Here is a 10,382-nt window from a genome sequence, read left to right as displayed (position 1 = left end):
CCGCACAGTAATTTCTCGCAAAGTAAGCGATACACGCAAAATAATATCCCGCAAAATAAACTATACACGCGAAATACTGTCTCGCAAAATAAACGATACACGCAAAATAATTTCTCACAAAGGAAACGATACACGTAAAATAATATCCCGCAAACTAAACTATACACGCGAAATAATTTCTCGCAAAATAAACGATACACGCAAAATAATCTCTCGCAGAATAAACGATACGCACAAGATACAATATAACTCAAGGTTTCTCGCAACTTAAACGATACACGCAAGACCTCCCCTCGAAACGTAACGCGAAGCTTCGCCGCACGGTCCACACCGCGAGCACGTGATACTCACGCCTAATTCAGCCCGGGGCGTGCGGTACTCTCAGCCGGAGTAAACCTTACTCTAAATTTCTTAACGTTAATCGCAGTCGAGTTCGGGCACCTTCTTCGAGAAGGCTGTCTCTATGACCGTTATGCCGACGCCTCACACTTCCCGTACCGGGCGCGGTAGTTTTACTTATCCCGGAGGCCGACACGCCCCTGAACGGCCGGACGCGTGGAAAGCCCGCACGACGAAGTTTTCACTACGCGAAAACTAACTCTAACGCCGATATTTTTCACACCAATCGATGGGCACGATAATCCTAAACGGTAATCTCCGAATACTCGAAACGGTAATCTAACGCGACGGACTGTTGAGTCGACCGGCGAGGTTTTATTACGCGACACGCATCACCCTCGTGACGAGCGGCCGGCGCCGCACCGTTCTTACTCTCCGATCCCAGGTCGGTCGAGTCGGGAAGAAACGGACGCCCCTTCGATATTCTTACGGGGAGTCAGCGGGCGGGCTATGTCTTACCCGTAGAAACGAAACGAAAAGCTATAATCCTCTCAATGGATTCACGGCAATGGCGCGTAGGCAAGGAAACTCTCAAGCAAGCCTACGCGTCTCTCTCAAAATCTTACGCGACACGATACCGACACTCCGCCCGCCGTTCCCCGATACCTGATGTCTGGGATGGGTGGCTGGTTACATCTCGTCCTTCCTTCCGGGCTTCAATCTATCTCTTAGGGACGCCGCCCTCGCTTATTCTCGGTACAATTCCTCTCGGACGTCCGTCCTCGCTCGCGGTCTACCCAACAGTCTCCGATCCTTCCCGCGGCTTCGACTCGCGGCTTCGACTCGCGACCCTCTAGATCAGGGCGTTCCACCGCACCGGCGGATGGCGCCACGCTGTCTAAACGGGCCCTCCGGCCGCTTCTTCCTGAAAACTTTAAAACTCAACAGTACGCGCGCAATACAACGATGGGAATGGGGAAAACTGTGACGGGCACGCAGTGCAACGTCACAATATATATATATGCATATGTTACATATGCTGTAAAAAAATATTCTTAAAATATAACTGTATCGCACCATAATTAAAATACCAAGCATAGCTGAAGAGATGTCCACACCTATCCATACGTGTCCCTGATCTTCCAATACACTGCCACTGAGCCCTGACCCACAACCGATATCCAAATGCAAGCAGCTCTGATCTTCAGGTAGCACAAGAAGTTCTATAGCACGTTCACACATCTGTACTTGAATTTCCATTATACGAGAGCTGCAAAAACATGGATTTTATTATGAAGATATAGTAAATATCTAGGTAATTCGTATAAAAATTTCATATAGACATACCCATCTCTCTAAAACTAATTTTGCATGTGAATATCTTAATGGGGACAAAAAAATGATTTGAAAATATTCTTTATCAATTCTTTTACAGACTGCGGAGAGAGTATTACAAGATACATGTGGTGCAACAATAAAAGTGAAGTTTTATGGAAATGCACCTATCGAATCCTACAAATACAAATATCCTAAGAAGCTTTGCGAGCAAGGAAGTTATGGTGCTAAAATATTTTGGTAATTCTTCAGTTTAGCTACAGCAGCACAAAAAACGATGAATTTAGGCTTATTCGACGCGTTTTTGCACAAAACGACCGAATCTGGCAGAAAAAAGTGTCGCTTTGCCCCGCGACGCGAAATATTAAACGTTAAAGTTGACAGGAATCAGGTTATGATTCCTGTCATACCGACGAGATGCAGCGACTACGACCATGCCCTGCGGCCACATGCGCATGCTTAGTGGTCGCACGCGCATGCAAAGTGCGCCAATTTTAAATGAATCAATCGTGCAGAATAACCAAGCATCTCGATTCAAGCAGTTAGGTCTCACGCTGGGAGTTTTATTAGTTTAATTATGCGTGGGAAGCACACACACACACACACACACACGGGGGTTGCAAGGGGGCCTTCGCCTCCCCCTCCCCCGCACCCACCCGTCGGTAGGCAGCGTGGACCTCGCTTTACAACATAAAGTACATGTTAAGTTGTAAAACGAAATTATAAAGTACATGCATGGGGGAGGGTGCAGGGGAGAAAAACCTTTCTGTTCACGTGCGCTCACGCATGTAAGCCCCCTTGCACCCCTCCATGCATGTGCTTTATAATTTCGCTTTACAACTTAGCATGTACTTTATGTTGTAAAGCGAGGTCCACGCTGCCTACCGACGAGGTGGGTGCGGGAGAGGGGGGCCAAAAGCCCCCCCCTCGCACCCCCCCGTGTGTGTGTGTGTGTGTGTGTGCTTCCCACGCATAATTAAACTAATGAAACTCTCAGCGTGAGACCTAACTGCTTGAATCGAGATGCTTGGTTATTCTGCACGATTGATTCATTTAAAATTGGCGCAGTTTTACATGCGCGTGCAACCACTGAGCATGCGCATGTGGCCGCAGGGCACGTTCAGTGTTGCTACATGTCGTCGGTATGACAGAAATCATAACCTGATTCCTGTCAACTTTAACGATTAATATCTCGCGTCGCGGGGCAGAGCGACACTTTTTTCTGCCAGATTTGGTCGTTTCGTGCAAAAATGCGTCGAATGAGCCTAAATTCATCGTTTTTTGTGCTGCTGTAGCTAAACTAAAGAATTACCGATAGCTTTTCGCCTTGCATTACGCACTCGCTTGATTTCGCCGCTTTCGCCGTGCTAAATTCTGTGCGCGCTCACGGCACTCTGCCTGAAAGAGAACCATTGTAAATACCTGTACATATTTGTTTGGACATTATAAATTCTGTTTCGTATTTCTGACTCTTTATTTTACGTGCGTGTGCTTGTCCTCCGTGTACTGTTTCTACCCGCGGACTCTCGAACAAAAATATTCTTAAAATTTATATTGGGACAACTTTGCCGAGTAATTAAGAGCCTCCGCACAAAACTAACGTATAGTAATGTAGCGTAACGTAACGTAGGTCAACGCACAAAGAAAATGTATAACGTCGTAACCAATACGTTTCTCATGCGCTGACCCACGTTACATTACGCTGTATTCACTTTTCGATGACTTTATCTTGATACTTTATACGTAGATAATGAAAGAAATCGATTATTGTAAAAAAAGAACAAAAAAATAATTTTAAATAATTATTTTGTAAACGCATTCAATTTCGCAAAATTGCAAATGTAAAAATGTATTTCGTTATTATACGCTTCCTTTCATTATTTTATATACAAAAGTGTCAAGGTAAAGTAGTCGAAAGGTGAATACTTTAGAAACCAACAAAGTATATTATATTTCATATTATAAAAATATCATGAAAAAATTTAAAATATTTCAAGAAATCTTTAACGAGAGAGATTTATACCTCATAGAAGTTAGCCGGACAATTTCGACTTACGACATTTTTTTTTTACGAATCGATTGTTAGTCGTTTGTTATTGATTGTTAGACTAATTAGAACGTTTGTTAGTTAATAGTTTTTACGTAATCACAAAAATAATTTTTAGTGTTAATTTAGCCGGTAAATATAGAATTCTTTACAATTTTCGATTCAAACCGTGGTCAATCGATGCGGAATCGTTTGTTAGTTCCGAATATACTAAGTAAAACGTTTGTTAGATCACGGTTTCGCTAAAAAAAGCGAAAAACTGTATATCGTTTAGCTGCCGGAGAGTGGGGATGAGACGTAGAATATGTGGTGGTTTCGGAACGCATTACGTTATAGTTTATCAACACGGAAAACGTGCTTAACCTATTTTCAATTTATTTATCAGATTTGTTTATGCCTAATACCTGGCAACATTTCACGTGCAAAAATATAGGTAAGTGTAAAATGCAAATTTAATGCTGAACTTAGTAAAAAGTATCCTTGCAATATGAAAGAGATATAGATTGCAAAAGTAGAGAGGTAACCTACTAAAGTTGTATTTGAACAATTACATCAAATTACAGATTTATGAAATATAGAAATAAACTTATATTGTATGTACAAGTAGATATAAGTAATTTTGTCATCGTACGGAAACTCGCAGTTTAAACTAACTATAAAATTGTTTGCAGATGCTTGATGTCATTGATGTCATTAAGAGGTAGAAAAGCAGTGGAATACTTCATGCACTTCCAAGTAAGTTAGAAAAGCATTAGCGAAGCTACTTAATCTTGTACAAATCATATTAAAGTACACATTAAAGAAATATAAATATATTTTATCATTGTGTAAGGGTTGGAATCTGTCTTGGGACAGACGCAAAAAGAGAAGCCATGATGTCAAAGCGCTTAATCGAAACGAAACAGAGCATCAAGAACCTCGTCGTAGAGCGAGAAGCGGTGGCAGTCGAGCTGCATCATCTACGACCGGAATTTCCGAAGATGGCAGTTCAGGCCAACACGCTGATTATTATACAGAAGTAAGTTTCATTTTCAAGTTACAAATTTGATTTTGGACGTTTCAGAACTTTTATAATTTAATAACAGAAAGATTTAGTAGCAATAACTTAAAAAATATGTGTAACGCTGATTGACTATCGTGTTGTGAGGGCGTAATTTTCTTAACGTTGCCGCGCTATGAAAGGTTTAATTTACTGCATGATTTAATTTATCCGTATGATATTGCAGACCGAGGACTACGAAAGTAAGAAAAGTTTATAGGAATTACATTTGTAATTTATAGGACGTAAACATAGAAAAGGATACAGAGAGTAGTTCTGATTACATGGGTGAAACAAGTGACGATGAACACAGTGGGTGGTGGTAGCCAATCTGGAGCCAGTATGAAACCAGGCGATGATCTTGCTACAGATAGCACATTAAAACGGATTCTAGAGCAGGATTATGACCTAATGAGTATTAAGAACAAGGTAAGCTAGTAATTAAATTTTAGTTATTATACATATATATTACAGATATAAGCTATAAAGCGTTTGTGCCGGATACATTTTTCAACAACTAAAAACTATTCCTGCTGTTTGCATTTTATTTGTTTTTCATATTTAAATTAAAATTATACAAGGATTGCAATTTATGTTAAAAACTAATCTTTCACTGAAAACAAATATTATACAAATATATCACTGATATTTATTTCAGCTTATACTTCCGGCGCAACCTACTGTGATAAATATTCCAGAATCTCTGGCACAGCATTTCACTACGACGCAGTTTACGAATATCCCAGAGAAACCTTAATTCTCATATCGCAGTTTACGAATATCTCAGAGAAACTCTCTGATTGTGTCGATTAATTATCGAACGGAAAAAGGAAAATACAATAGCAATGTTTTTTTTACGTATCAGGATAAGCTGTGATTATATAAAAAAAGAAAGAAAAAAATAACGGAAAACAGAACCGAGCAGGAACAGGACGCAACAGGATATCTGTATTTCTAGAAAGTCTGATTTTGTAAATTATTCTACGAGGAAAACACTTGTGTATTATATATGTATATGCGGGTATGCGATATACAATTTGATATGATATATGATCTATGACGTTTGTTTATTACTATGTAAAGTGACAAACTTCGAAACTAAACATTAATTACTGTTAATCGTGGCGTTTTGAATTTACTCTTTTTCTTTTCTTTTACCTAAAGAGGATGATAAGAAAGTGAGAAAATTCCAAACGCTGCGAGAGTGCAGACACAATGGACATCCGAATTTTACAAAACGTGAAAAAACATTCGTATTTTCTCATCTCTAAACTCCTCAGACCGTGTTAATATTTAAACAAAATAATTTACACGTCACTCAGAGCTAGCGCGATAAAAAAATAAGTTAACATTCGTTGAAACAACATTATACATTTATGCCTAACAACAATTTTTTGTGCTTGCACTCGCGAATCTCTTGCCGACGTGATACTCGATTTTCTCACACAAAATTTCTTGCTATAAGACACAAAGGGGAGTTTACTTCTTGCGGAAAATACTCGGCATGCTGGGCGATTCAATTTTCTGTTGAAAAGATCTTGTTCATCTTCTGGCGCATATCCTTGGCAGACATTCACCGTCGTCATCGATAGGGAAAACCCGGAGCTCGTCGAGTGTCCTGGAATGAAGATAATTTTTTTACAAACGTTTAAACATTTTTCGTTATCGAGAAAATGTGTACAGGATACATAATGTTTCTAGAAAAGTATTCAATGGTCCAAAGATATCGAAATTCAGAAATATTCAGAAATATTCTACCAAATCTACTATGGATTATTGCGACTGTAGATTACAATTATTGCTCGGGGGGGTGTTAATCGCCCCGGATTTGCGATCGGTCGACGAGATTTCGCGGTTCGAAGGACCAGAGGGGCAATCCCCTCACAATTTTAATTAGGCGAATAAAGCGAGAGCAAGCGAAAGGCGACTCACCGTATCGTTGCCCGATGGTCTTGTCGTGGCCTCGTGGCGTCCGGTCCTCCCTGTGGTGATGGAGAGCGGAAGGCGTGCAGCAGGCTAGGATGTGCAGGCACTCACGTGCCGCGGCAGGCAGGCAGGCAAAACGTGCAATACGGCAAGCAAGCGATATAGCAGGCACATGTGCAAGAGGCAAGCACTCAAGCCCGAGATTACTGAGGCGACTTATCGAGCTCCGAAATTGCGAGTTCACTCCGATTACTCCGAACCGTGCGAGCGCCAGGCGAGTGTGTGTTCTCGAGTCCACGTTTGAACAGCGAATCCTCCCACGGTACTCCTCGGCTCGCGCACCTGCGAATAGCGGCCGGAGCGAGTACTCATGGTTCCAAATAATTGCGGGCCACCCGTGGGCGGGCAGCACGAGTCGGGTGAGTCGCGCGAGTGTTGCTATCTGTCGCGATCCGCCAACGTCTCGCGCGAGTCACGAAAAACACGATTTCGTACGTTACTTATACGCGCAACTTATCAACTAATATGTACAACAATTACTAATGACACGGACATCTAATATATACAGGCGAGCGCCAAACATGCCGCCCACCAAAATACAATGCTTTGTATTTTTTTTTGTTCTACTCGGAATCCGCGGCCCGTGGTGTGCCCGTCGGCAAGGGGCATAGCTTCACCAGGGGACGCAGGATCGAGCCGTCCGCCACCCGAACCGTGGCGACACGCGGGACACCATCGATACCGAGATGTAGCGTTTCTACACGGCCGCGTTTCCAACGCAACGGGGACGCGTTATCGTCCTTAATAAGTACCAACGAGCCCACGGTGAGCGGGTTGGCGGGGATCCACCACTTGGGACGCTGCTGTAAAGTATGGAGATACTCCTTGTTCCAGCGCTTCCAGAAATCCTGGTGCATCCGCTGTACCAGCTGCCACCGGCCTAAGCGACTCGTCGCCAGCGGAGTCAGGTCGGGCGAAGGGACGGCCACGAGCGGCTCCATAGTCAAGAAATGTCCGGGCAACAGAACTTCCAAATCCAAGGGATCGGTGCTCATCGGACAGAGGGGTCGAGAGTTCAGGACGGACTCTATCTGGGTGAGGACCGTCGTGAACTTCTCCAACGAAAGGATTTGGTCCCCTACCACTCGTCGAAGGTGGGTTTTAAACGATTTAATATTCGACTCCCAGATGCCCCCGAAATGGGGCGCCGAAGGAGGATTGAAGGACCATTGGATCCTTTCTCGCTCCGCCGCGTGGCACATGTGCTGCTCGAGTTCTCGCGCTGCTCCCACAAAATTCGTTCCGCAATCACTATACAAGAGCGAGCAGCGTCCGCGACGGGATACAAAGCGTCGCAGCGCAGCGAGAAAGGAGTCTGTAGATAATGAAAGAGCGACTTCTAAATGGGTCGCCTTAATTGTGAAGCAAACGAACAGGCATACATAAGCCTTGAAGGAGGAGATTCCCCGAGCTCGGCGGGGTACGATCGAGAACGGCCCCGCGAAGTCTACACCGCTGATTGAAAACGCTTTGACTGCATTAACCCGGTCGGCCGGGAGATCGGCCATGGGAGGCTGGAGAGCGCGAGGATTTGCTCGGAAGCACATGTAGCAATCGGCTAAGACGCGGCGGATTGCGCGATGGACCCCGATTATCCAGAATCGCTGGGCGAGCAAATATTGGAGCGTGCGTCTCCCCGGGTGCAGATGCGTACGATGTGTCTGCTCGATGACGAGCTCGGTAAGTCGGTGTTTGCTGGGGAGGAGCACAGGATGCTTGGCCTCAAGCGTCAGCCCCGAGTGGGCGAGTCTGCCGCCCACCCTGAGAACACCCGTTGGGTCAAGAAAGGGGGCGAGTCTAATAAACGGCTTGGGCAGCCTCCTCCCGGTTCAAAGTTGATCGATTTCTTCACTGAAGGAAATCGATTGGACGAGTTTAATTACAACTAGTAGCGCCGACTGCGCCTCGAGTTGATCCACGGCCAAGGTGCGGGCACCGACTTGGCCCCGGATCGACGGGTGAATCTTAGAAGATACGCGATAATCCTACAAATCTTATCCAATGACGAAAACTTATCTAATAGCGAAAGTATAGAATGAGGGGAATCGCAGGCGACGAGGGCTGTGATCCGCTCTTCCTCGCATGGGAGAGTTTCCTCAGAGAGTGTCGGCTCGGTGCGAGATTCGAAGTCTATGAGCCACTCAGGGCCTCTCCACCACAGTGAATTGGCCACGAGTTCGCGAGGGAAAAGCCCACGGGAGCAGTGATCGGCTGGGTTGAACTCGGTGGCCACATGACCCCACGCCGAGATCGGGATCTTGTCCTGTATCCGAGCGACGCGGTTGCGAACGAAGGTCTTCCATCGATGCGGGGAAGCGCGGATCCAACACAGGGCCACCCGGGCATCGGACCAGGCGTACTTGGCGTCGATTTCTATGTGTCCCTGCAGGACCCGGCGGACGTACGCGAGCAGATTCGCGAGAAGTACCGCAGCGCAGAGCTCTAAACGGGGAAGGGAAATAGCGCGCAATGGAGCCACCTTAGATTTCGCACAAAGTATCGCGACCCCGGTCTCCGCCGGAGCGACCGTACGCAAGTACACGACAGCCCCATATCCCTGCTCGCTCGCATCGCAAAAGCCATGCAATTCGTGCCGAAAGTTCGCGCCCGAAGGAAAGGTACGGGGTATTCGCAGGGGGGCCAACGCGTCGAACTCGGATTTATATCGTTCCCACTGATGGCGAACATCTGATGGGGGTTCGTCGTCCCACTCGAGCTTCAAGGTCCACAACCGTTGGATCAATCGTTTTGCGGTAAAGGTCAACGGCGCCAAGAATCCTAATGGATCAAATATGCGTGCTACCTCCGACAGTATCGTTTGCTTAGTGCATCCTCGCGTCAGAGGGTTTAGCTGAAACCCGAAACTGTCCGACTGCGAGTGCCAACGAAGACCCAGAACCTTAAGCGCTTGATCGTCGGCCGACTCGAAGGAAAGCGTCCTCTGACTACAGATTTCCGGATCGAGGCCACCCAACGCGGCGGGGTGGCTACTCGCCCACTTCCGCAACTCAAATCCAGCACTTCGAAAGAGCTCGAGCAATTAATCGCGGAGCGCAACAGCTCGCTCGACGGTGCGGACACTGACGACGACGTCGTCCACGTAGAGAGACTCGATCAGCGCCGCGTACACCAACGGGTATTTACTCCGATTGTCGTGGGCCAATTTGAGCAAACAATAAATCGCCAGAAACGGAGAGGCCGTGGTACCGAATGTGACCGTCGTGAGTATGTAATCGAGGATCGGTTCCGATTCCGAAAAGCGCCAGACGATGCGCTGATAATTGCGATGCTCCGGGTGGATCCGGATCTGCCGGAACATTTGCTTTACGTCCGCGGTAATGGCCAGGGGCTCCGCGCGAAAGAGAAGTAGAACCGCGACTATGTCGGGCTGCAATTTCGGGCCACTGAGCAAGGTATCGCAAGGATAGCCCGTTCGGGCATTTCGACGAAGCATCGAAAACTACGCGAAGTTTTGTGGTCGCGCTGTCCAGCTTGTAAACCCCGTGATGGGGCAAATAGTACACGCGACCGTCCGCGGGAAAAGGATCGCTCGCCAGTTCCATGTGGCCGCTATCTAAATAGTCCTGCATAAACGCGTTATAGCCCTCTCGAAACTCCCCATTAAACCTGAAACGA

At 45.9% G+C, this 10,382-nt stretch overlaps 1 protein-coding gene and 1 long non-coding RNA gene across 3 annotated transcripts; one reads left to right on the top strand and one right to left on the bottom strand.

Moving 5' to 3' along the window:
- Nucleotides 1-3,696: 3,696 nt before the first annotated feature.
- On the top strand, nt 3,697-5,611 carry LOC139824393 (uncharacterized). Of its 2 annotated transcripts, XR_011735092.1 has the most exons (5): nt 3,697-4,154; nt 4,393-4,456; nt 4,554-4,739; nt 5,003-5,189; nt 5,419-5,611. It is a non-coding gene; the product is annotated as an uncharacterized lncRNA (long non-coding RNA). The 2 variants fall into 2 exon arrangements; XR_011735091.1 differs by having other exon boundaries at nt 4,393-4,739.
- Nucleotides 5,612-7,309: 1,698 nt separating this feature from the next.
- Nucleotides 7,310-7,948, bottom strand: LOC139824387 (uncharacterized). Its single transcript, XM_071796918.1, has one exon. It carries the CDS (start codon nt 7,946-7,948, stop codon nt 7,310-7,312), a length of 639 nt encoding a protein of 212 aa, XP_071653019.1.
- Between the last annotated feature and the right edge of the window lie 2,434 nt (nt 7,949-10,382).

Source organism: Temnothorax longispinosus, unplaced genomic scaffold (genome assembly GCF_030848805.1).
Source record: "Temnothorax longispinosus isolate EJ_2023e unplaced genomic scaffold, Tlon_JGU_v1 HiC_scaffold_35, whole genome shotgun sequence".
NCBI classification, from domain to species: Eukaryota; Metazoa; Arthropoda; class Insecta; order Hymenoptera; family Formicidae; genus Temnothorax; species Temnothorax longispinosus.
The sequence above is the reverse complement of the archived record's forward strand: the minus strand, read 5'-3'. Positions and strand labels throughout refer to the sequence as shown.